Source organism: Lactuca virosa, chromosome 3 (genome assembly GCF_052849685.1).
Source record: "Lactuca virosa cultivar CGN04683 chromosome 3, Lactuca_virosa_CGN04683_v6, whole genome shotgun sequence".
Taxonomy (NCBI): Eukaryota; Viridiplantae; Streptophyta; class Magnoliopsida; order Asterales; family Asteraceae; genus Lactuca; species Lactuca virosa.
In genome coordinates, this window is record NC_136428.1 from 11,108,754 (window position 1) to 11,136,396 (window position 27,643).

Sequence of the window (27,643 nt, forward strand, 5' to 3'; positions counted from 1 at the left end):
GAAGAGCTATGGGAGCCATTCAGCAGACACGGTAAAGTAATGGACGTGTATTTCGGACTAAAAAAGGACCTCCACAAAAGAAACTTCGCTTTTGTCAGATATGCCGGCGTCAAGGATGCAAAAGAAATGGAACTAAAACTGCAGGGCATCAAGTGTAGAGGCAAGACTTTGGAGGTAAATATCTCCAAACACCAACGGAAAACCCAACAATATCAACACCAAGTACCACACCGACAACTCATGCAAAGTAAGAATATGCAACCCAACGTCTATCATAGTGCTCAACCTCACTATACGGAGGTTAGGAGTAACAGAACTTATGCCCAAGCTGTCAGTAACTCCAAGTAACTCCAACGTGGAAAAACCACAACAACATACCTACCCAATCACCCTAAACCCCAACACGTTCATGAAAGATTGGTTAAAGAAAGGTGTACTAATCGGTGAATCACATAGTCTCGATCATATGGCTAATCTACACACACTCGGAATCATAAAAGAAGAAACGAAGTATCTTGGAGGCCTTAAACTCGCCATACACTTCCGGTGGTCAGCAGAAGCAAAAGAATACCTAGAAGATAAAAATCGATGGCAAGACTGGTTCAAGTGGTTGGTTATGGCAGATCAGTTTCATCAGGATTATGAACGAGTTGCCTGGCTTAAGATTACAGGCGTTCCTTTACAGTTATGGGAAGAAAATAATTTCTCGATTATCGCCAGTCGATATGGTAAAGTTCTTAACCCATTTGATGGCATATCCAATAGGAGAGACTACTCCATGGGAAAAGTCAGCGTACTCACCTCAACAAGGAGATGGATCAACGACGAAATCATCGTTAATTCTAACGGATGTGAATTCAAGGTTGGAGTCGTGGAGTACACCGACGACCGGTCTCCATTCAAACCGGCTCCATTCGACAAGGTAGACGACTCGGAGGAGGAAGACGATAACACAGAAGGAATCTCGGAAACCTGGATGGAGGAGGAGATGGAGGAACCAGAAGAAGGTGAAATTCGATCGTTGAACACAGTGAAGACCGACACCCAGCCGACTAATCATCAATCTCCGGCGGTTCCGGCGGCCGTAGCACTTTCCCCGGCAACGAAATCGGTAAACGGGAGAATCGAAAAGTCTCCAACCAGTGCATCGTTGGATCCAAGTTACGAGAAGACGTGTAATGTTGCATTAACTAATCTTAATGCAGGAACGACGTTTAAAGTGCCCAATGTAGATTCTAGGTCAAACCAAGAATGTGATGCTTACATCCCCATAAATGGGCCACCGGTAACTTACACTCTTGGGCCACTGGAGAACTTAGTTCCACTTGGATGTTTTGGGCCATTCCCCAACAATACTATGCCACTCTCCTTCACATCCCAGCAGGCCCAAAATAACGAATTACACTCCAACTCGAACAGTGGCGGTGGACCTAAACATAAAAAAAAGGAAAAATGATAAAGTAGTGTTTTCTTCCCCACGCACTAGTCCTCTGATACAAGATTACAACTCAATCCCTTCCATTTCACAGACAAAATCGATGGCTTTTAATTCTTCCAAAGGAAAGATGGACTCCATTTTGAATCTCCTAAATGAAGATGACGTCAATTTTACCAACAATACTCCACGGTCGACTAAAGAGACTTCTCATCCATCAAAATTTAAAGATATGGCTGCGATTGGAAACGCAATTGGTTTTCAAATTGATGCCAACGATCCAGAGCTTGTAGAAACAGAGGTAGATTTCGGAGAAAAAAATGTTATTCAATGAATTGCATGTCACTTAACGTAAGGGGTATTGGTGAAGAAGCAAAGGTCAACTGGGTTAGGAAATTGAAGCGAGTACACAGAGCAAACTTCGTGGGGTTACAAGAAACACAAATGACAGAGGTTGAAAGAATTGACGTGAATGGATGTTGGGGATCTCAAGATTTCGATTTTGAAGGTGTTAACTCTAGTGGAAGGTCAGGAGGACTTATATCCATTTGGAACTGCAACTGTTTCTCCAAAAAAAAGACTATTAAATCTAGACATTACCTTATAATAATTGGCAAATGGATTGGAATAGATGGGGATACCATACTGGCAAATATCTACGGACCTCATAGCCCCGGGGAACAAAAGAAATTATGGCATGATTTAGCAACCATCAAAATCGCAAAGCCTGGCAATTGGACCATTTTTGGAGACTTTAATGTAGTACGAAGAGCTGAAGAAAGATTTAACTCAAACTTCTGTCCAGTGAGTGCCCTCTATTTTAACAAGTTCATTCGGGACCTAGAGTTACAAGATTTTAGGATGGGAGGAGAAGTCTATACATACATGTCCAGAGTTGGAGCAAAACTGAGCAAATTGGATAGGTTCCTGGTATACACAAATTTCCTCGCAGCCTTTCCATCACTTGCAGTCACAGCACACCCACGTGAGTTATCCGATCATTCTCCAATCACCCTAATTAGTACTTCCACAGACTATGGACCTCCACCTTTCAAGTTATTTAACTCATGGTTACTAAAAGAGGGGTTTGATCTTACCGTTAAGAAAGCATGGGCGGAGTTTCAGGGGTATGGCAATCCGGACGCATATCTAGCTGCAAAATCAGATTTCTAAAAAATGAAATCAAAGCCTGGAAGAAAAAATCAGATGAAGATTCAAATCAGGAGATATCAAAAATTAAATCGAAGGTGGCTTTGATTGAGAAAGCAGCTGAATCACGTCCTCTTACTGAGTACGAATTAGATACCAGGAATCATAGTTTACAAAAGATAATGGAAGTAGAAAAACTTGCAGTAATGGATTTAAAACAAAAGGCTCGGGTGAAATGGAATGTTGAAGGAGATGAGAACACAAAATTCTTTCACGGTTTTATTAACAGTAAAAACTCGTGTAAAAGAATTAACGGTCTAATGTTAAATGGTAAATGGATCTCAGATGCCAATGAGGTCAAAAACGCAGCTTTCTGGTTCTTCAAGAACAAATTTACGGAGACCAGATTATCGAGACCCAAGCTTATAAGCCCTCATTTCAAAACCCTCTCCATGATGCAAGCGATTAAACTTGAAGCTCCATTTAGTTATAAAGAAGTCAAGAATGCAGTATGGGCATGTGGAAGTGAGAAGGCTCCCAGACCCGATGGCCTAACCTTTAAATTCTTAAAGACTTATTGGGAGACAATAAAGTATGATGTCATGCAATTTGTTCTTCACTTTGCTAAGTTTGGGACCATGTCAAGAGGCTGCAACTCAACTTTCATATCTCTGATCCCTAAGATCAAAGACCCCATCTCTCTCAGATTACCGCCCCATCAGTCTTATGGGGTGCATGTCCAAAATCATCTCAAAAATCCTAGCCTTCAGAATCAAATCCGTCATTGGCGATATTATCGGGGATGCACAATCAGCTTATGTTGAAGGAAGAAGTATATTAGATGGTCCACTAATGATAAACGAATTACTCTCTTGGTCAAAGGTGAACAAAAAAAAGATTTTGATGTTTAAAGTAGACTTTGACAAAGCATTTGATTCCATCAATTGGGATTACCTCGATTCAGTACTCTCACAGATGGGCTTCGGCAGTAAGTGGCGACATTGGGTGCACGGTTGCCTTAATTCATCCCGCGCTTCAGTGTTAATCAATGGTTCGCCAACATGTGAGTTTCAAATATCTAAAGGTGTTCGCCAAGGAGATCCCCTATCCCCTTTCCTCTTCATCATTGCCATGGAAGGCCTCAATGTAGCGCTTGAGGCAGCAAAGGAAAAAGGTATCTTTAAAGGTATCCAAATCCCAAATCATGGTCCCATCCTAACGCACCTGTTCTATGCGGACGATGCCTTATTCGTGGGGGAATGGTCCAGATCCAACCTAAAACACTTAGCCAGCATTTTAAAATGTTTCAATGCATCTTCGGGTCTCAAAGTCAATTTTAACAAATCAAAAGTATTTGGAATTGGTGCTTCTGTTAGGGAGACTGAGAATTGGGCTAGCATTCTCGGATGTGAGGCGGGTTCACTCCCCTTCAATTACCTCGGAGTTCTAGTTGGGGCGAATATGAATCTTAACAAAAACTGGAAACCAATCATTGATAAATTCCAATCCAAGCTATCTTCTTGGAAATCAAAGTCACTTTCATTCAGGGGGAAGATTGACATTAATCACTTCAGTATTGGGGAACCTTCCCACATATTTTTTCTCTCTTTTTAAAACCCCGGTGGCTGTCACGGATAAACTTTATCAAATAAGACGACGATTCCTATGGGGTGGAGATGAAAGCAAAAAGAAAATCCATTGGGTGTCTTGGGACAAAATCGTTGCTCCCAAATTCGAAGGCGGTCTAGGAGTGGGAACTATTCGTACCTTGAATACTAGTCTGCTCGTAAAATGGTGGTGGCGCTTGAAAATTGAAAAGGATTCACTTTGGGCCAAAGTCATAAAAGGAATTCACAACCTTTACAATAAACCTCATGACTATCTCTCAAATCAAAAAATAAGGGGAGTATGGAACAACATTGCAGCATGCAAAAACGAACTCAAAAAATTTGGTTTGGAAAATACGGATATATTCCAATTACACATTAAATCCGGAGAAAATACATCCTTCTGGTACGACAAGTGGCTAGGATCGGTTACACTTGGTGAAAAATATTCATCCCTCCTTGAGCTCGAATATAGAAAGAAATGTACAGTGGCTGATAGGATTGTCAATAATCAGTTCGCATCTCACTGGAAATCTAGTGTGGATGGGGTTCATGATTTGCAATGCATCGATAACCTTAATCATGACTTATCCTCGGTACATTTGGTACCGGGAGAAGATTATTGGACTTATGCAATGGACAATAGCAGTCAATTCACAGTGAGCACACTAAGGAGAAAACTATAACAGTTACTATTCCCCAACCGTGTCTTACCATATTTTAAATGGAATAAGATATCCCCGAACAAAGTCAATGCTTCATATGGCGAGCGATACAAAGGAAGATCTCATCGGCAGTGGCACTTAGGAAAAAAGGAGTTAACATCGAAAATGACAAATGTGGTGCCTGTGTTAATGGAATGGAATGCTCTGATCACATCCTCATACAATGTCCATTTGCTTGCGAGGTCAGGAAGATAATATTCACTTGGTGCGGCTTACAACAGGAGTCTTTCACATCAGTTGGAGATCTAATCGCATTTGTAGAAAACTGGGGAAGATGCCCAAGGAAGAGGAAGAGATTCATTACCATTTGTCACGGCTTACTCTGGATTCTGTGGAAGTTCATAAACGATCGGGTGTTCAACGGACTATTCCAAAATCCCACTCATGATGCAGGGGCCATCAAGTCAGTGGCATTCTTTTGGATACAGACCAGGGGCAAAGGAGTAATTGGAGATTGGAAAAATTGGATCTCTTCTCCATTTCAGTTTTAATTTCTATTTAACAATTAATATTTCCCTTTCCATGAAAAGCTTTTGCTTATGTACTCTTGTCCTCTTGCTAGTTACTTGCTAGTCGGGGGTTCGTTTTAATAATATTTACTGTTTCCAAAAAAAAAGAGGATAACATCTATATTCTAAACCAATACATTGGTTGCTTTAATGGTTATACTTAGGAGTTAGGAGCGGCAATTTTCGATACGAATCACGACATCACATAAAGATGAACGAGTTGTGGTTGAGTTTTTCCATCCGGACAACCCGTTTATTCTACGGGTCATGTTCGGGTTTGCAAATAATTTTGCAGGTTGACCCGTGAAACCGTTTATTTTATTAGATATACAAAAATGAAAATATATATTTATTAAATAAATGAGATAGTAACAACTAATAAGTAATATGGGATATTTAGACTTTTTTTTGATGATTCTGACCCACGAATTTGAATCTAGCACATGAACTTACGAACCCATATAATTAAACGAGTTATGATGGTTGACTTGTTTGTAGCTAATTTAGGTTATGGTTGAGCAAAACGATACGAATATTCATATGGGTCATGTCTAGGTTGAACATTTATGACCCTCCAACCCGCAACCAACAAAACTGAAAACCACACGATTGCAACCCTAGTTACACTACGTTTATATAATAATTCAAAATTTTTCTTTCTATATTTAGCAACATATAAAAATTTAAATTTTATAAATGTAGAGTTTCATATATGTAATTTAAAGAAAAAAAAATCAATTTTTTATATTTGTCCGGCACACTTTAGAAATATCATTTTACTCTTTATCAATTTTTAAAATATCATATTTATCAAAATCTTTATTGTAAATATATTAGAAATCTATTAATTATATATATTAGAATCATTATAGTTTAAATATTAGAATCCATATTCTCCATCTCCTAAATTGACGAAATAATTTTCAGTCATGATATTAGAAACATGAGCCCTCTCCTAAATTGCTTAACTTTCTTCTTCTTCTTAAATTAATCATTGATGAACTATTATTGCGATTTGTCTCTATTTTTAAGTGTTTTTTCTCTTAGATTTACATCTGATTTAATCCTAAAGTTACTTTCTGAGAAAAAAAATCAATAACAAACTGACCACATTGGAGTTTAAGATACAACACTTGCTAACATTTATTAATCCAATATCTAAAACTATATCCGTTGTAATTAAACACATTTAGATCGGAAGCATCTAGATGGGTTCCATAACTTCAATTCCATACCATAAAAGGAAAACAAGATTAACGAGAAAATTTGGTATTATTATTTGTAGTTTGATAGAAATTTTCATGTGAAGAGCAATTAAGTAATCCAGATTCCAGGTGACTATCTGGCACATTGGTTTGGGCTGAACCAAAAGGGGGCAATACCGCCTTTTTATTTTTTCTTTATAATGATCTTAAAATATAAAAAAGAAAAATACTTAAAAATATTTTAAAATGTTACAAATAAGAATTTTGATTTTTTGATATTTTGAAACTTTATGAAGGTAATATACTATTTTGAAATTGGGCTGGACAAATATAATAATTTTATCTTTAAAAAGTACATATACAAAATTCTCCATCTTATAAATATGTTATCATAACTAGTATAATATTTTTGGATATACATCAAACTATAATATTTTTCTACAAAAAAAAAAAAAAAAAAAAAAAAAAATCAAAGTTATTGTTATCACAAACATCTAATAAACGGACAACCAAAAAAAATTGAACACATCATGTGTACATTATTACAACATAATTTAAGAAAATGATGATGTGTGTAAAAGAAGATTCGAAATCACAAAATTTATTGCAAATGTATGGAACAAAAACAACAAATCGACCACACAAAAAAACCCGTAACGTACGACCACAGTTAAATGGAAATGGCATTTAATGGGCTCCCCTACCCAATATGTGGACATAATGACAAATATGATAATATCAAACCTAGAAAGATACAAGGCATGTAAAGAACAAAACCACTTAAATTAAACTTATGTAGAAACAATTAGTAATCCTTATATCTTAAAAAAATATTAAAGTATTAGTATTGATAAACTTTAGATAAGTAGAACTAATCGATCATCCCAACTATGAGATACTCTATTCATATCCTAAATTAATTTGTACAATTGAGATCTACCCATTATAAACAAAACTTTTTAGATTTGAATATTGATCAAATAATAAAAATAATAATAAGTCAATAAGATGTAGTATTGTAGTGATTTAGTCCCTTAATAAACTTGCGCAGGACATGTAAAATAAAATAAAAATAAAGAAACTGGTTTAAATTATTTATGATCAACTAAGATGTGGTTGTCTCAAAGTCTCAATCATACACCTACAAGATTTAGATCCATGGGATTATTATAATACGCACACGTTCCCTCAATGTTTTTTTTCAAACGTACTTATGTGTCTATATGGCCTCATGGGTACAAATTGCTTCAGGTTGAAATCGTGGAATAATGACAATTGTAAAAAAAAAATCCTCATAAAAAAATAAAATATCATGATTCAGTCATCGAACGAGCAATTAAGTTTTAATTTTGGGACTTCAAATTTTTATAGACCACTTTGTTGAAACTCATTCGCAAACCATTCCAATTCAATAAGATTTTATTATTTTCTTTACGAGATTTAGATTGAGTTATTTTGATTATTGTTAAGTGTATCTCATAAACGGACATTCTGTTTATGAATAATTCGTTTCTTTATTTTAGGAGGCACACGTTAATTAGAATATTATTTACCACGTCAAGCTGGCATACCGATGATCGCTAGACATTAAATAAAATATTCCAAAATTTAATTCTCATAACCTTCGACCTTAAAGTGAAATGTCATTTACAAAAATTAGATAATTATTTAGAATAATAATGATATTCTTTATTTAGATACTATCTTCTAAATTACATAAATTTTTGTTAGTCTAGGACTAATTTTCTTGAGTAAATTAATACCAAGAACAGAAATTGTGTCTTTTTGTTTATATGTTCTTATACGTATAATATGATTCAAGAATATTTTAAGAACATAACACACAATAGAATTAATAGTTTATAATTTTCTTATTTCCAAGACGTGAACCTAATTGAATAAACTTTGATCAGCAAAAAAACAATTTGTAGGATATTACAATCTATACATTGATTTGTAGGGTTCTTTTAATGTAGTAGACTATGCTCATGATAGATTACCCCTATTGATACACATACGAACTGATATGAATTACTATAGACACCAACGATGTGAAATGCTGTTTCTAAACCCTACTTTATCCTGCAACAACCGAGTGAAAAATTTTAGTGGCAGTATTTAGCGGAGAAAGGAATTTAGCATGAGAACTGAAAACAACAATCATAGCCACTAAAGTTGACATATATTTCAACTAGGAAAACAAAGTTAAACCAAAATACAAGACATTAAACAAAGGAAGGAGGAAAATGGGGGGGATTATTTGATTGTTCCAAGCTTCTCGTTGCTACTTCCACTAAGACTTCCTCGCCAGGTTCTCTCCGCAAACAAATTTCAGTGGAAGCAGCAAAAAGAAGCTGAAGAACATCTTCCCCTAATTATATTATATATTTTTTAAAAACAAAGAACACATATTACATGACAGATTTTTATTAAAACAAAACCCAAACCCTTGTTGTTAATATTTCTTCCCATTCAACCATCTTGATTCATATAATCTGGCTTCATCAGGAGCAATCAATTTCAAGGCATGATGTATGCATTTGTGATACGAGAAATCTTCAGCTGTTCCATCTACTCTTTCCAGAATAAAACATCGTGTATTTCCATGCTTCGAGTGGTTCCCCACCTAATATCATTTATATGTAACAAAATAAAACATTTAAAAAAAAAAACAAAAACAAAAAAGAGAATTCAACCAGTTCTCTACCTTAATTTCGTAGGGCCCGGCTCCAATCTTCTCATCACTTCGAGGGTGCAATAACAAAGCTTTCCATGCAACAAGCTTGTCATCTTGACTTAACTTGCGATTAACATCGTACCTATATATATATATATATATATATATATATATATATATATATATATATATATATATATATATATATATATGTATTATAATATGATTCAAGAATAATGAAAGATTATATACCCAAGAAAAAACATAAACTTACTTGTAAAGTATATGCTTCAAATCTTTAGACAATCGCTTAATATCTTCAGCCGAAATATGTTTTCTCAACACCATTTTCATAATGTCTGTTCCACCCTCTGCAGCAAATTTATGATATTGAAACAACGGGGCAGGAGTTTTGTTGCCAGTTTGCTGCTTATTATCATCATTAACCTCAACCGCCACCTCACCCTTCTCTTCATCAATTTCTATACTCTTGCTCAACAGACTATATACATCTTCTGGTTTATCAATTTCATGTTCCTGTGTCATTTATCAAACCATAAAATACATATAATCATCAATACAACGAATACATAAACTTTGTAAAAAAAATAAAATAAAATAAAAAATTATACCTTTCCGGAAAATATAATATCAAATCTTGATCCAGTCCCGAGGGCGGGAACTTTTCCCCATGATAAAGCATCGATTGTGCCCTCAAGTTTGTCTGATGCCCCGCTTTTTGCTGCTTTCACAAAGCAATCGGAAGGATTCTGAAATGAAACATAATCCAATTTTAGAATACAAGAAAATTAAAAAGTTTATGAAAAACATTAAAAGAATTTCTCCAAATACTCACGGAAAAACATGCTTGGGTAAAAGGTGAAGAAGCAGACATTTGTTTTCTCTGAATTGATAGGCCTTTAGCATTTATAGGAACAAATTCTCCTGTAGCTGATAAACAGTCAGCAGCTAGAGCCAAATGTTCTGGAAGTATGCTTTTTCCAGTATCTGCTATGGCTGATTTTAGTGTCTGCATTTAAGGAAACCAGTTACAACTTTGTTACACTGTCCAATGTATGTATAACATAGTACAATTTGTCATGTCATGGGCATCATAAAGGAATATGATGTAATGTGAAATTGAAAAGAATTTGGTAAAACATACAGAGAGAAAATGGTTTCTTGCTGCATCGATTCCTTGAGCCAAAATCACATCCTCAATGCTATCTGGATGGCTTCTTTCCCAATCAATCATATCCATGATTTGGATGCAATCGTCCACTAAAAACCTCCAGAAATTCCTTCTTTCGCAATTTTCAGACATGAAAACACGCAAATAAAGTTCACCTGAAGAATCTCTACAAGATTTTGATGTTTTTGGATAATCTTGCCACAAGATGTCCACTTTCTTCACGTTTGAAGATCCTAAATAGCATGTGATATGACAAATGAGAAACAACTGTAAGATAATGATTAAGAAAAGATAACGTTCTTTCGGAAGGGTAGTAGCATTGTAAATCTTTGATTCTTAAAAGTCTGATCTAAGAAGCAAAGATGGCAATACTACCCTTCTAGGCACAACTACATTTTGAAGCTTTTTCTCATTTGTAAAGATCACATCTTGAGGAGATTAATTGATGCAGGAAGTTTATAGTGACCTTTTATAACAGTTTTAAGAAGAAATGGCACGACTACATCTTGAAGGAGATCCAATGAATTGCTCGAGTCTTCAATTATTTGAGCAGTAATAAAAATGTTTTCATCATTCTCACTCATTGCATCATCTTCAGGATAATTTCTGAAAATTAATCAAGAAATCTTGTAACTAAGAGGATATTTGAACACATCATCAGATAAAACAAACATTTTCAGATATCATACTTGGATGCTATCTGTAATTTGGGTAGAGTGAGTTTTAATTTCTTCAATTTGATAGAGTCAGTGCACTTTAACTTCAAAGCATTGATAATTGACTGCACTTTTAATTGCTTTCTACAAGCAGCTTCCTGCAAGAATTAAAAAAACAAGACCAAAATGACTAAAACACCCTTTGGGTATGTATAGATAGAGGGATAAAAATGTAAGATTTGTTGCATTACCTTGCTTATACGAAAATAGCAAATCCAAGGGCTAACATGAGCACGCTTTCCGGTTTGTGGGGAATAGCTAGTCAACAAGAATAGTCAACAAACTTTCCAAAAAAAGAAACTCAAAACAAAAATAAAGGGAAAAAGATCTTACAATATGGTGACAAGCGAAACAACATCTTGAAACAATAACTTCTCCAAATGGTTTTTAACATCTATAGCCCCATATTCGAATCCATTCGTCCATCTTTTAAGTTTTTGAGACAAAAAAAGTGATGCAGTTTTGTTACCACTAAGCTTTCTAACACCACATTCAAGCACTTTCTGTACAATTAAACAGAAATTCCATTAGATTCTATCGAACAAAAAATGTATAAATTTTACAAACTTTCCCCTTTTTTTACCTTCAAGTTTAACAGAGGCGAATTCTCGAGTGCACTGATTGGTTGATCCAAAGCACCATAAGCCGCCTCTGAGATGGCACATGCCGCCAATGAACCCACCGGAGCACCACATTCAGCCTCCTCTAAAAGTGACTCACTTTGACCATAAGAAAACTGGACAAGTTGATTCCCATAACAACTTCTAACTGTTCCATCATATCCAATGTAAATATCTCGCATGAAAAACATTAATTTTCGAAATAAAGTTCCGGAAATATCCGCATGTCCACCAAACGAAGCATCCCGATTTGTCACCGAATGAACAAAAAGCTCCAACGGGTTAAGACCCGATAAAAACGAACTCTTTATCACACCATAAGGAACATATCGGTCTATCCCCAAAGGAAAAGACGAAACTGCCCTTTTGTGATCATTCCATGAAATGCAAGAGAATTCTCTAGGAAAGTGGAAGGAAAGTGGAACCAAAGAATGTTGATACCCCACACACATACTATGCTGCACAAACTTTAACATGTTTCCTTTACTCCCTGCCTTCAACATTGAAAGAAAGGAGTTCTCTTTAGTGGCATAATTGTAAATAAGATTTTGAATGTCACGAAACACTTCCTTGAAAGCAGAACCCGATGCTCGACTTAATGCAGCTGAAGTTTGCTGATCATGACACAGTTTATTGGAATCCAATTCATTGTATGCTTCATTTTTGGGCAGGTTTCCGGTCAGAAAATCTTGATGGGCATCCACCATTAACAGCTGCCCGTGAGCTTGTCTCTCTGCTTCAAGCAACCCATAAAGAACTTCATCATTCATATTCGTTTGTGAATCAGAAGAAAGGTAGAGATCCAACAAAGAAACACTGAATCCCCTCATTGACAGCCATTCGATAAGCAATTCTTGAAAAGAATGAAGAAATTCAAGAACCTCTTTCCCTTCATAGTTCTTGATCAAGTAACTGTATAGATTCTCATCACCTTCTTGTAAACAAGAAGAAGGATACAACACACTTACAAATTCCCCTTTTTTAATTTCAGTCCCATTTACACTGACATCAAAATCTTTATCCAAAACAAGACTAAACAACTGCCTACCAGTCCATAAACAAGATTTAGACATATCATTAAACTGTGAATTCTTCAACTTTTTCATGATAGCTGGAAGTTTTATTTTCTGATTTGCACAAAACATTTGAAGCTGTTGCAACTGTGGTCGATTGAAAAAAACCCCATCTTCCAACATCAAATGGGCAGCAGTCAAACTATCATGACTTAAAGATAATAAATTTTTACCACTCTGTTTATCAACCATTTGTTTTTCCAATGAAACAAGTTCAGCAAGTTCAACCCGAGATTCCAAAGATTGAGGAATGTAGCCATGAAGACTGTCTCCATCAAAATCGCCCCTCAAAGGGGAACAAATAAGAGGGTTGATTGAAAGAACACAGTCAATAGGAAGAACTTTGACCCGAAGGGCAATTAGGGAATGTGAATGAATAGATGGAGGGCGATTAATCAAAACAATGTCTCCATCATGAAGAGGTCGATAAACCGTGTCACCAATTCTTAACTGATCTCCATATCTAACTGGAACTAAACCTCCTCTTCTTCTGATAAAAGTTTCACCCCTTTGAAGGATTCTTAAACCACATGATGCGTTTATTTTTTCCCAATTTAATGAATTCAGTTGCTCTGAAACAAGCATTGTTTCTGCTATATGATGAGGGACGCCTATTTCGTTTAGTTTTATGTAAGGGTCACCTACACACACCATTCTGAAACAAAAATCGGTTCTTTTTCCAAGACTTACTTCTTTTATGTATTTTAACCCGTGCATTTTGGAAGGATTATCATCATTGTTTCCATTTGTATTCATTCGAAATGAAGGCTTCTCTGCCCGAATCTGCAGTGTTATCAAAAGTTCAAAATTGAGGACAAGGGCATTTACGTCTTTTTGTTCCATCTTTTTGGGTTTAAACTAAAAGATTATGATGTTTGCTAACCTTTGAAAGTTTAATGCACTCGATTACACATGCACTAAGTTCGTTTGCAGTGCCTCGAAAACCTATCATTTTTCTATAGGCTCTTGTGCGTTCATCCTGAAATCAAAAAAAAATTATGTTACTTGATTATACAGGAGGGTATTTCTGGAATTAAAAATGTATGATGGGGATAAAAAGAAACTTACAAATGTCAAATTTTGTCCAAACTCTGCTACGCGATGACAGTTGGGAGTTAAAGGGAAGCTTTGGAGAAAAATCTTGTTTTTTTTCCCTAAAGATCCTTTGAGAAAGCTTGGATTAACATCTTTGAGTATTTGATACACCTAAAGATTGTTGGAAATCAATATATGAGCAATTAGCACATCAATAATGTGAAAAATAGCAAATGTCATCAAAAGGGTACCTGTGCATGTGTAAGAACTCTTCGGTTAAAAGCTGAAAATGAATCTTCTTGTTGAGGGTCATTAGGAACAAAATCCCAATAGTCAGGAGGTAAGCTTTTACCCGATATGAGCTTTCTAGAACTTTCTACAACAATTGCAGTCTTTCCAAATACATCTTTCATGGAAACTTTAAACTTCATAGGTGGATAAACATCTCTAAAGCCTCTCTGTTAAAAGAGAAATAAAAAAGGAAAACACCTTTTCACCAAATTTGTAACTTAAAAAGAGAAGACATAACAATTCAGAAGATACTTACATCACAATATTTGCAAATTTTCGGCATTTGAACGATGGATTCCATGTCAGTTTTCTGTATTTTCAAAAAACAAAATTCAAAAATAATTTAATGCTAGGATTTAATTTCATACAACTCATTATAAAATGTTGATTTTGTTTGTATTTTACTCTTGTACTAAGTACTAACAAAAAAACATGCAGCATAATACCTGACCTTGGCCTTATCTTTTTTAAGGTTTTTACATCCTGGACAGATTTTATTCAGAATTTGTGCCACTTCAGGTAAGAAGTATGGATGAAGTATTGTGAACGGAAATTTTATTAAGCCTATGTGACCTGTAAAATAATCAATGACTGAATTAATTTTTTTTATAAAATACAAAAAAGCATGAGAAAAAACACCATAACTCTTTTCATACCTTCACATGTTCTATAATCTTTGGCTCCACATGTATGACACTGTGATGCGGGATTTGGGAACCCCAATGCAGGGTCTGTTACTTCATTTGGTACAGAGATTTCCTTCACAGATGCTTTCTCCTGTTACATACATGATTATAAATTATTTAATTAGATTTGACTATTTGTACAAAACGGTGTTGAAAAAATAAAGAAAAAAGATATGATCTGCTTACGGCATCTTCTTCAGATAGAACTTTAAATCGAATGCCTGTAAGAACACCATATGGCACTTGTTGTTCTACATACACTTCATTGTCCATCAAACTTGATTTCTTTTTGCTTATTGAACTCCCTACTGAAATAGATAAAGTCAAAATTAGGGCTCTTAAATCATGTAAAGCGAGAGATGTTACGATCAAGAAAAAGAAATTGAAACCCCGAACACAAAATCAATCTACACGTAGAGCACGACGACATTGATCGTCATCATCAAGAACAGGGACAAGAAGAAAAATAGAAACAAAACCCAGTTTGATTGAACTCTTGAAGGATGTATTGCTCGTTGAATAACAGAAGTAAAATTCCCAACTTGCTATTACAATGTTCATGCATCAATCGCCATAAAAAAACTAAAAAATCCTATAAAAGTCTTACCCGCATTGCCGAAACCCCTTATTATGATTTCAACATGCAAAAACACTCGACAAGAACACAAATAGGAAGATGATCAAGAAAATTTTCGTAAACCCCAGATGAAGAATCGTAAGAAAAAGTAAGAACAACCTAAACGTTACAGAAACATGTCTTCAGAACCTCGACATTGATCAACATCATCAAGAACAGGAACAAGAACAAAAATAGAAACAAACCCAAGATTGAGAACGTGTTCTAGATACACAAACATAATCGAATCACGAAAAAGGGTCACCTTTTTATCGAATCTTGGAGAACCCTTGAACGAGAAAAGATATCTTTTTATTGGTTTTTGAGCAGAGAGCAGGAGAGGTACTCCCAAGAAGCAAAAGGGTTTTGTATTGGGAGTGCTTATTGCTTATTATTGCAACAACACGAGCAGCCTCCCTCGTTAATACTTAACGCCTATCACCTCAATATTCCCCTAAAATATAGAGGCGTAATTGAAGATTTAAGAAAGTAAAAAACTATAAATATTGAGGTTCAGGGTTGTAAATAATGGGAAAAGTCAAGGGTAGAAAACAAGTACTATCGATTACTGGGAACGGACTATTTTAGTATTTTTTTTTTCTCAACTATATATTGCAACTAAACAAGAATCACAAAATCATGCCTTCAACTATTGTTCAGTATACAGATTTCACCTCTTGGTTTTCCTTTTGAACAACTATAGCCCTTTATATTTTAGCATTATCTTCATCGAATTGCATAGTTTTGTCATTGACAATTATTTTGTTTACTTGAACATTAAGCTTTTATTTACGGACAGGTTTCATGAGAACAAAGTCATTCCTTGTTGATGTTATCTTGATGAATTTAAAATGACCTTTCTACAATTTACATTTCCATCTTATGTCGTCAGGATTTTCTTATAACTATTCCTATTGACGGTCTTGGCCAACATATGTCGCCAGTGGAGTATCGTGTCATCTTTAAGTATCGTCTTATGATCATTTTAGCGCTCATCAGCAGCTCGACGGTTCTATCAGTCAGTCAGAAAGAGAGATAAGTAACGGTAATTTACGGGTGACGAGAGTTACCCTGTTTGTCGCAAGGCATGCTTGGACTCCTTTGAGGATCATGCATTTCATTATAAAGAGCTCTCGGGTTTCAAGTACCGACACGATCTGATTAGGGATGTTCTTTTCGACATATTTAGGCGCGCTGGGGTTTCTGCCAAGAAAGAGGCACCTATGAATTTTCTGACTGACTCATTGAAAGGAAGATCAACACTTACATCAGCTGATGTTTTAGTATTTGGATGGGCTGAAGAAAAACAAGCATGTGTGGATCTAATAGGGGTTTCCCCTCTTGTGGGCTTGGGGAGTGGGGTTTTCACTGTGGGGCAAGCTGTTTTAAAAGTTGTATCAAGTAAAGTAGCAAAACATGAGAAAGTGTGCATGAAAAATCAACACACGTTTATACTCTTTGCATTTTATAATTTCGGTTTCCTTGCGTCAGAAGCTGTGGAGCTACTAAATAGAGTCCAACGGGTCATGCATAGTAATGTTATGACTCCAAGATCTATAGATGTTGTTTTTAAAATAATGAGTTTTGCCATCAAAAAAGGGGATTGCGGCACAGTTTGTTGCTCATTACCCGTTATGTCTATGTAAAGCTTTATTCTTTATTTAATATATTGTCGATAAATAGCTCTTAGAATTTCCATCTTTCTATGTCAAATTCCTATTATTGGGAGAAAGTATAAACATTTTATCTTGGTCATCATAACATATAATAGACTAATTATGTCAATGATAAAACTTTGTATAAGAGACTATCCATAAGGAGAATAAGATGTTAGAATGGAGATTTGGCAAGATCTTATATTAAGATGGTTGAGGTAGGATTTGTGGGAATATAAGTATAAAGTAGATATTCCAAATTTAGAAATTCTATCTTAATTGATATCAAAGCATCTATCACCGTCAATATTTCTCAACTTTTTGTTATTGTTGGCTTGTCGTAATACATATGTCATAAATTAATTTTTGTTATGTGTTAATTATATGTTCGTTGTCGATGATTTATTTGTTCTTGTTGGCAATTTTACATTTGTCAAAAGTTGTTTATTTGTTCTTGTGGCAATTTTACATTTGTCAAAAGTTGTTCATGGTTAGGTATAAAGGATGTCAAAAGTTTTTGTTGGTAATTATGTGTTTTTTTGTTGAATGAATGTGTAACATGTGTTTGAACTTTTACAAAATTTTGTTTGTGTTTATCAATCATTAAAATGATCAAATTTTATGAAGTTTTATAATAAAATAATATATTTTATATAAATGTTATAAATAAATATTATTTTAATGATTCATTCATCTGTAAAGATTGTTTTAAAAAAAATGTCACCATCAATGCCTAGAAAATTAAGAATTTTATTTATTTATGAAGTTTGGAGTTTAGACATTAATTAAAAAAACGTTTTGGAAAATATTTATGGAAATCCATTTTTGTAAATGTGTGATTATTTTGTCATAAATATTAAAAAAAAATGATCATTAATTTAACTATTTTATGTGTTGAAACAACACATATATCACGGGGCTAAGTTGTAAATATTGAAAAGACCAAGTGGCAAAGGGTGAAGAATGCTCAAATATCGAAAGACGCTAACCGTCGTCGAGTTCTTTTCGAACCAAAACCCAAAGAGGCGTCGCGATTATGACAAAAAATATTAGATTCTTTTTTGGAAAAATAAACATTAAATTAAATTATCTAATTGATTGGAGAAAAAAAATGTGCTGCTAACTACATTATTGCCCTTTGGGTGTGCAATACAGTATTTGTTGGGTGCACGTTTCCGTTTATATGTACTTGTTGAATTGGGTGTTATACCGATGGTTTAGTTGGCTCTACAATATCCATTGGAAGTTGTACAAACCTCATTTGATAGACCTACTACTATTCACATGCTTTTTCCCCGTACAACATTGAATAATTCTTTTGGGTGGACAACAGTTTTATTTTTTATATTTAGTTTGATTTTTTTTTTTTTAGAAAATGACATATTAGCCTGTATTGTATATTTGTATATTTAGTGTTTAAACTTATTTTCGTGTTTTATAAGGGAATAAAGTTGTTTCTTGTCGGGTTTAATCAGGGGCGGATGCAGAATTTCACAGTAAGGGGTGCACGGAAAAGTTAGGGTTACACAATAGTAGAAAAAATAAAAATTTTCGAAAAATTTTTCACTGCGTCCGGAAAAGTTAGGGGTTGCCGGTGCCACCGGTGACCCCCCCTAATTCCGCCCCTGGGTTTAATTGGTCACTTTGGACAAAATGAAATGGTAACTCTAACTCGGTTACCCTTTTGCCACATAGACACTTGTTGACTTTGAAAAGTCTAAAATAACCGTTATAATAGTAATCAATGACAGCTAGTGAGAAAGACAATCCCAATAAGGGTTGTTTCTGATGAGTTGGACGGTGGCGGGTTGTCGTAGCTACCACAACAGCAACGATCCCGTCACTCTACGACCTCCAACCTCTACATATTAACATTCAACAATTGTATTATAAACAAGCATTTTTATCTGGAAAAGAAAATCGTTGAATCTTGGTCCAAATTGATAACATATTTGCATATAACGAATGATAACTTAACTTATGTCTCCGTGACAACTCAAATCGATACCAATTGCACTAAAACAATAGTAACAGAATTCATCAAGCCTCAAATTCGAATGATATCCAACAAAGATACATACTCATAGAACTTCAATAACAAAAGCTAACCAAATCAATAGAGAACTTATCGAAATCCCCCAATAAAAGGATTACAGATCGACAACTTACTCCTTGTTCTTCAACTTCTCATTTCGTTGATGGAGGTGGTCAACACGAACAACAAGCTTCATAATAGAGTACAAGATCCAGTATAAGACGAGCGATGACTCTTCATGATCGATTTCCGGTGGCGGAGGTGCTCCGATGGTGAGCAGTTCTGAGATTCACAGTTGGGCATCAATTTGTACTTCCAATAGATGTTTGCTAGCAAAAAGAGACAAACGGGTACAACGGGAAGGAAGGGTTTGAGGAGGCTAGTTGTAACGATGATAAGATATTTCCTGAGTACATCAAGGTCCAGGAGGGTTAGGAGGATGATCACGACGGCTTCGGCTGCGGCGACGTAGCTTAGAACCACCCATTCCAACGTTGTTTTGATTGATTATTGAAGAAATAAGAGGAATTAGGGGGTGAAGGAGTAGCTACATTAGAGGTCAATTGATATAAAGTTAAAACATGTGGCATTAGTATAATTGTGAGATTCACAGCCGAGCATCGTTTCATACTTTCAGAATACATGTGGCATTGTGTACCTGCTATTAGAGGTTAAAATACTAAAAGAGCATTTCATAACCCACTTTATTTCGTCATAAAGCACAAAAATAGGTTTAGGGATTGAATGGGAAAATGTGCAATACACTGTATAACTAATGTGCCATTTTCCCTATTTTTTTACATTTATATTTTATATTTAGTTTGATGGGATCAGATATGAATATGGGACAGTTTGGGTTGGTTTCGACCTACAACCGAACACAAACCTATAATATCAGTTTCCATATGTTTAAAGCCCATTTCAACACCCAAATTTATGGGTTCAGTTTCTCGGTTTTCCTGGTACGGTTTCAGGTTTAAACCCAAACCAAATCGCAACCTAAGTTATAAGTTTTGCAAGTCATTATATAGAGGCTGAGATGGGTTGATGTTGTATGCAATGGTTCATCATATAAGAGTTGTGGAGGGTAGAAGTTGTGTTTAATGGGCGATGTAGATTGTAGAAGTTGTGTGTAATGGGTGATGTGGGACGACTTTAGTGGTTGTCATATAAGATATATGAAGATGGAAAGAAAGAGCAAAATAAGATTCAAACACAAGACCACTAGTAGCAATGAACAACACTTTACCGACCCAACAAAACTAATACATGTGATTTATTTATGCTGATTTATATATAATATATTAATATGTATAATTTTTTATGTTTCTATAAACTTCTGTTCGGTTCGTTTTTCTCGGTTTCTTATATTTATCGAAACTGAATCCACACCAAAACTTCCGATTTTTGAATAGCTAAAACCTAAACTATCGATTTATGCTTCAATTTCAGTTTTTGGGTTCGGTTTTGCTTTGATATGTGTAATAGTATTTTAAAAGATATGTTTTCTTATTTATTTTAATTTTTTATACAAATTTCGTTTGTTTTAGCGATTTGTAGGATTTAAAGATTGTAGTATATAAAATAGCAAAATGCTTTCTTTGAGTTTTGTTTTGGACAATTTACCTTTTCTTAGATTGAAATTGTAACATACTTTTGATATGTTCCATTTTAGACAAGTAATTGATGGACATAAGAGCTTGTTTGTAAGTTGGGATTGATAAAATACACCCTACTCCTAACAAAATGCTTAAAGGAGTAACCTAGAGATTCGCTAATGAGAAGACATGTCGAATGTTTAGGAAACATCTATGCACGAACACATATAACCTTCTAAATTAGGGATATTTAAAGGTCATTGACTTGTAATGGTTATTTATACTTTTAATTGGTATTAATTAAATACTTCACTGCAAAAATCTAAAGTCGAATTACTTTCGAGGATAGTGGTTTGTTTGACTGTGTGAACTTAATGTATTGAAAGATTTTGGGTTTGATCTTCTTAGGGTTTGATGATCAGGGGACATAGATGGGTTTATGTTTTGGCACTGAAGTGTGAAATTTGAATAAAAATGATAGTCAGATTGTGGAAACGATGAAGGAGAGGGGAAAAATAATATATATATATATATATATATATATATATATATATAGAGAGAGAGAGAGAGAGAGAGAGAGAGGCAAAAAAAAATTATTTTACCATCATGTGTACATCATATTAGGGTGGCTAACGGTTATGGGTAGGCGGAGTTTAGTGCTAGGGACCAATTATAACGCCCTTTGTCAGGTATTTACTTTTCAGCCCTTGAAGTTGTTATAAATTTCATTTTGGCCACTTATGCTGGGCGTACTAGCCTTGTATGTCGGACGTAAGTCTTTGAGGAAGTCAAGGCGGGGGAGGGAGTACGCTAGGGGTACCTGTGAGTACGTCGGGTGTACTCACGCATATGCTAAACCCTAAATTTTAGGGTGTGACCCCTATTTAATCATCTTATCCCTCATTTGGACATTCTCTCATCCAACCTCTACTCCCTCTAAACCCGAGAACGAAACCCTAGCTTGTGTATGAGAGATTTGAAGCTTGGAAAGTGAATCTTGAGTGTTTGGTGCTAGGAAGAAGATCATTCAAGAAGTGGTGGTGCAATATAGCTTATAGATCCATAAACTTCATCATCTTGTGCACCTTTTCAAGGTATAAAGTTCAAATCTTGGAGCATATTTAAATAGATCTTGTTTAGTCTTCATTTTGGTTCTTTTGTCCCAAAGCTTGGATCTTTGTGAGTATGGAGTACTCTGGAGCTATTAAGTCGTCCTTTCAGACATTCTAATATGTCTTGTGTAACATTCATAAAATTCGAGCCAATTTAAAACTTTTTAAATCATATAAATCCATTCAGTTATTACAATTTGTTTCCAAAATAGTTTAAACATCAGAGTTCCCAGAAATCATAATCATAAATCGAGGAAGTGTACGGTCACACCTTCGCCTTCCTGCGGTCATCCGCTGAACCTGAAACAATGAACTGAAACTGTAAGCTCGAAGGCTTAGTGAGTTACCCCCAAAATACCCATACACACAACAATAAACATACAATAACAAACAACATACTATCGGTCCAATCATCCATCAGGATGGAATACCCCAGGCCCTCAACCATCGGGTTGGAATGCCCACATACTACGAGTCCAATCATCCCCGGGATGGAATACTCTCGGCCCACAACCATCGGGTTGGAATGCCCACCCACACAATACATATATAACTGATATTATGGGTCCAATCATCCATCGGGATGGAATACCCCAGGACCTCAACCATCGGGTTGGAATGCCAACATATTATGGGTTTAATCAATCATCGGGTTGGAATACCCCATGCCCTCAACCATCGGGTTGGAATGCCAACATACTATGGGTCCAATCAACCATCGGGTTGGAATACCAACATACTATGGGTCCAATCAACCATCGGGTTGGAATACCCCAGGCCCTCAACCATCGGGTTGGAATGCCAACATACTAATCAAACATGTGCACCTATATCAAATAATCATATAACAGTCTATAAAGACAGCATACTAGGGTCCTATCATCCTCAGGATGGAATACCCTCAACTACCAATCAATCATGTGCACATATAACAGGTAATCTCCTACCAGCATAGAGACAGTCAGACCAAAATACATGTCACTAAGCATACATGCCCCATAGTGTAAACAATCTTAGGCTAAAGGACTCGATTCCACAACGGTTAGACTCAGACAAGAGCTGCGAAGCAGAACCCAACCCTTCAGCCTAAGATCCTTTAAACCATGTAAACTAGCACATATAGACAGACCTCACAAATCAATGATCATAACATCATCCTAAAACCAGGATACAGATCTAACATAGCATCACAACACGTAATCACAAGATAACTAGGATAATAATCCAAAGGGCCGACTTTGGTGCCTTAGACCCTTCAGTATAGTGAGGATAACTCACCTGGCAATGCCGATCTGAACTGAAGAACCGAACTCCCGAATCGCTATCTCTCCGGAAATCCCGAACTATCACGTAATAAATACCAAGTCATTACACAACATAACAATCTTGACTAAGGATCCCCACAATCCATCATGTCCATTCTCTTTATTGGGCCAAGGCCCAATGCCAAGTCCATAAGCTTAAAAATCCTTATGCAAAACCCATTATTGGCCCAATTTACCAAATTGGGCCCCACTCCCTAATTGGGCCTAATTCCAAGATCCCTTAACAAGACTTGGCCCAAAACAAAATATCCATAAAGTCCAGCAAAGGCCCAAACCAATTAGTCCATAAACAGCCCAAAACCCGAAGCCCAAATGCCAAAGGCCCAACAAAGGACGTACGCGGGGTGTACTCCTCTGGTACGCGGGGCGTAATCGTCCTGATGTTGACCACCATCGGGGTGGTTGACCCAGTACGTTGGGCGTACTGGATTTACGTTGGGCGTACGCGGGGTTTCACCAAAACCCTAATAAGTGCTTAATGGCTTAAGCACTTAAGCCCAAACTCCAGATCCATCGACCAAATGTGCCATAGGACTATAAAGTCTCGAACTTTATCACTTTGGACCTCCAGAAAGTTCTTAACACATGGTCTTAATCCATTAAGACCTTCCTACTTCATGCATGAGATAAATCTAGCTATTGGGACACCATTTTTATCACTTAGGACCTCTTCTAAGGTCTGAAAGGACAACTCATTTCGTCCAAATCATAACATGCGCCATTTTGGGACTTTTGGGACAAGAATGCTTCCATAAAGCTAAAATGACTAGATCTATCTCATACAAGTATAAAGTTCCAAGCTTTTTACCTTTTGGAGCTTCTAGGGCACAAACCAACTTCAGATCTACAAACTTGATCTTCTTCTCCAACTCCTTGATGCAACACCTTCTTCTTAAAACACTCAAGAAACACTCAAAAAGCTCAAACACTCATGGAAAATGGCTAGGGTTTAGGGAAAACGACTCTAAGCAGTGGAGGCTGGGGTAAGGGAGGGTTTTGTTCTCATAATGTTGCTTATATAGTCCCCAAACCCTAAATATTAGGGTTTCCTTATGTCATGAGTACGCCCAGCGTACACAAGTGTACGCCCAGCATACTAGGGCGCGCCTAGTACGCTCAACGTACCCTTATGTACGCGCAAGGTACTCCTCCTGAACCCAATATTTGCAATTCAGCCCTTAGACTTTCATGGCTTCACCCTCCTATCCCCAGGGACTATAAATGACAAATCTTGGGATGTTACATCTTGAGTTATAAATATACTAGCTTTGTCATTTCCTTTCTTCCATGTAAGAGTTGTGGGGGGTTTTATGAAGTAAAAGTTATGGGTTTTGGATTTTAGCTCCTTGTAGCCATGAAAATGCTTAAAGTCATAGACTTTATGGATTAAGACGTTCTTTAGGGGCCAGATTTGTGTTTGGAATGGATGTGTTAAGGATTAAGACGTTTTGCATGTAGAATATGGGAACAACTTTGTGTACGCTGAGCGTACGCTTGGCTACGCCCCGCATAGCCTTATGCGAGCACATTTTTTGGTGATGCGCTCTACGCCCAACATAGAGTCAAGTACGTCGAGCGTACTGGCCAAGTTGACTTTTGTTGACTTTTGTGGAATTTGAACAATTGAGTATTAAGTGGACAGTGAGGGATATGTGAAGGGTAAAATGATCTTTTACTCTAAGTGTGGAATAGACTTGACTTGGGCTTAGTAGTATGTGTGAAAATACCTTAATTATTAACTAAGGTTAATTGGTGTATTTAATTAGGCGGAGTCTAGTTCCGGCAGTTCGGGTGTGAGTTCTATCAGTCATTAGTTTTGGTGAGTCTCATCACCTATTCTTACTTGTGTTGTAGAATAGCTGTATATATACATGTGATGAACAACTGGGTCTAAGTGCTATTACTGTGTATGTGTTGTTTATATGTGTTGAGACTTCGGGTAGTCTCTAGGGTTGCTGATACCCCACGGGGCGTGCTGTTTGCACACTGAGACTTCAGGTAGTCTTCAGGGTTGTTGATAACCCATACCTGTTTTATGTGTTGTGTTACATGTGATATCTTGGGGAACTCACTAAGCTTTGTGCTTACAGTTGTTGATTAATGTGTTTCAGGTACTTCTAAGGATCACGGGAAAGCGAATGCTTGATTGTACATATTTGCTTGGAGATTTTGTTACTGGATATTTTGGGACACTCTGATATTTTGATGTGGAATTATATTTGACATTATGACTTTTCTGTGATGGTTTTTATGAAAACTGTTTTTTTGTGGATTCAAAAATGAAAATTTCGATGTTACACCAATCATGCTAGTTTAATTTTGGATTAGGGACTAACCTTGCAAAGTTTTTGATAGTTGGACAAATAGTACAATAAAGCAAGTTTGTTAAAATCGAGATCTTATTTAAAATCGTTTTATGTTTTGCAAGATCGTGATCGTAAGAGCGGATCAGGATCGTAAGATCCTGCCAAAATGAACACGTATTCAAATTTGCTCGCAAAATAGTGTAATAAACTTTAACTTCTTAAGCATCACACATAATTTTTGTTGCTACAAACCGTAAACATTAAGAATAAAACATCTTAATTAGAAATAAGATTATTTTGATAATGTACAAGTAAGACATAAGATCACAAATGGATTATTATGAGTATGCTCAGCCTAACTCGAGATGAATTGATAAAATGATGATGCTCTAGAAGACTTCTTGCAACTTATGACGCTCGATTTCAATTTGAATAAACGAATTTTTGATATCCAATTATATAATAAAACTAAAAAAGTGAGATCGGGATCATTTTTCAATTGTAGAATCTTAAAATCGTAAGATTTTAATATCAAAATCGAGATTTTAACAACCTTACAATAAAGCGTAAACGTTAGGGGACCTAACATGTATTTTTGTGATTAATAAATGTCTCTTGTTTGTGAAATTCAAATTAAGATGGATAAATAAACATTGGCGGATCATATGATTCGATCCATTTTAGTCCGTCTTTAGAACTTACCCATTTTGACGCATGTTCGAACTTATATTCATCCCATCTAAGCCATCCATTTTTGCCACTTATAGTCAGAATATGTTTAATAGGTATATGACCGTTTAATGGGTATATGGAGATTGGCATCGCATATATAGAAATATGATCAAACATTATGTTAAAGTAGTATGATTCTAACTTTTGTCAATTGCATCAGATGCTCTATGATTTCTTTTACACCATCATCTCTATGATTTCCTTTACACCATCATCATTTCTCATTTTCATTTTGTAACAAAAACTAAAGTAATAATTGATCAAAAAATCAATAAATTAAAATGGTTTTTAAAATAACAAATTAAATAACCATGCAAAATAAGTTGAAGCCTAAATTACTGAAATTGTCCTTGTGTTTGGTCAAAATTACGTGTTTGGTCTATAACTTTTGTTTTACATTCGGACTATCCATGTAGTATATTTTTATTTCGTTTTCCATCATTGATAGATGTAAAAAGACTACATTGCCATTGAATGTGCTTTTTTTTCTGATTTATTTATCTATATAATAAAATATTTATTAATTGAAAAACATAGTTATCTATGTTAGAATTGTTGTAATTGAAACGAGTTTACAATATCATTTAGTCAGTGAGATAAACATACATGTGGTTGGATGCAAGTTTAGGATGAGTATGTAATTGGTAAGTAGTCATTGTTATTGAGGACATTAGTATCGGTCGGGATATACAAATATAGTGTTGAGAACCAAGGATGATCGGTCAATTAAGAGAGTCTGGTTCATTAAGTACAAATACTTATGTTGATGTATATTTGTTCCATGATATTATTTATATTTTTAATAAATAAACAAGTATGAAATGTTAAGAAACCATAAAGTGTTTTACCAAAGAAAAGTAAAAAAACTACAATGTTATTATTGGAAATATAAAATTAAAGTATAATTTTAAAATCAATATATTTTTATTTGTGTTCATACGGACCTATCCACTATAATAAAAATTGGTGGTGATTAATTTCTCTTTGCTCTCATGAACTACGCCCGTTGAACTACTCGTAGATTGTCGATAATTTCGCTTCCAATTGTCTTTATCATGTAATTGTTATACAATTCATGCCAACCAAAAGACTTGATATAAATGAATTTATTCATATTTTAAATTGTTCTCAACTATTTGATAGATTCCAAATCATTTTAAAACAATATGTGATTTATAAAAAGTAGACAAATTTTGGACGAACCTTTGTTATTAATGAAGTGGTTTCTTGGTGTAAGAAGGTGAAAAAGAAAACCATGATTTGTAAGGTAGATTTTGAAAAAATATATGATCCAATCTCGTGGGATTTTCTTATCAAAGTGATGTATTTTATGGGATTCGGTCC

At 35.4% G+C, this 27,643-nt stretch overlaps 2 protein-coding genes and 1 pseudogene across 5 annotated transcripts; 1 reads left to right on the forward strand and 2 right to left on the reverse strand.

The window, feature by feature from the left end:
• The first annotated feature begins 1,765 nt into the window (after positions 1 to 1,765).
• Positions 1,766 to 2,608, forward strand: LOC145163301 (uncharacterized). Its single transcript, XM_079082137.1, has one exon. It carries the CDS (start codon positions 1,766 to 1,768, stop codon positions 2,606 to 2,608), a length of 843 nt encoding a protein of 280 aa, XP_078938263.1.
• A 5,946-nt stretch (positions 2,609 to 8,554) lies between these two features.
• Positions 8,555 to 15,996, reverse strand: NRPD1A (nuclear RNA polymerase D1A). 4 transcript variants are annotated; one of them, XM_079083901.1, is made up of 20 exons: positions 15,802 to 15,996; positions 15,107 to 15,228; positions 14,891 to 15,011; positions 14,686 to 14,807; positions 14,491 to 14,544; positions 14,195 to 14,401; positions 13,977 to 14,114; positions 13,792 to 13,887; positions 11,799 to 13,691; positions 11,549 to 11,718; positions 11,407 to 11,473; positions 11,189 to 11,313; positions 10,966 to 11,105; positions 10,473 to 10,732; positions 10,164 to 10,337; positions 9,940 to 10,077; positions 9,582 to 9,844; positions 9,338 to 9,449; positions 9,078 to 9,256; positions 8,555 to 8,712 (listed from the first exon to the last, which is right to left on the reverse strand). In XM_079083901.1, exons 2-19 carry the CDS (start codon positions 15,191 to 15,193, stop codon positions 9,086 to 9,088), a joined length of 4,338 nt encoding a protein of 1,445 aa, XP_078940027.1. In that variant the 5' UTR covers positions 15,194 to 15,228; positions 15,802 to 15,996; the 3' UTR covers positions 8,555 to 8,712; positions 9,078 to 9,085. The 4 variants fall into 4 exon arrangements, with proteins under 4 accessions (XP_078940027.1, XP_078940028.1, XP_078940026.1 ...); XM_079083902.1 differs by lacking the exon at positions 8,555 to 8,712 and having other exon boundaries at positions 8,794 to 9,256; positions 15,107 to 15,225; XM_079083900.1 differs by lacking the exon at positions 8,555 to 8,712 and having other exon boundaries at positions 8,794 to 9,256; positions 15,802 to 15,995.
• Positions 15,997 to 19,356: 3,360 nt separating this feature from the next.
• Positions 19,357 to 19,721, reverse strand: LOC145163302 (uncharacterized; annotated as a pseudogene).
• Between the last annotated feature and the right edge of the window lie 7,922 nt (positions 19,722 to 27,643).

Bases quoted from the DNA above. Each gene is read 5' to 3' on its own strand.
- NRPD1A (XM_079083901.1), bottom strand. From the start codon at position 15,193: ATGGACAATGAAGTGTATGTAGAACAACAAGTGCCATATGGTGTTCTT. The intron at 10,733-10,965 runs GTCACTATAAAC...CATGCTATTTAG, and splicing joins TCTTAAAACTGTTATAAAAG to GATCTTCAAACGTGAAGAAA. The intron at 10,338-10,472 runs GTATGTTTTACC...CCTTAAATGCAG, and splicing joins CAAGAAACCATTTTCTCTCT to ACACTAAAATCAGCCATAGC.
- LOC145163301 (XM_079082137.1), top strand. From the start codon at position 1,766: ATGAATTGCATGTCACTTAACGTAAGGGGTATTGGTGAAGAAGCAAAG.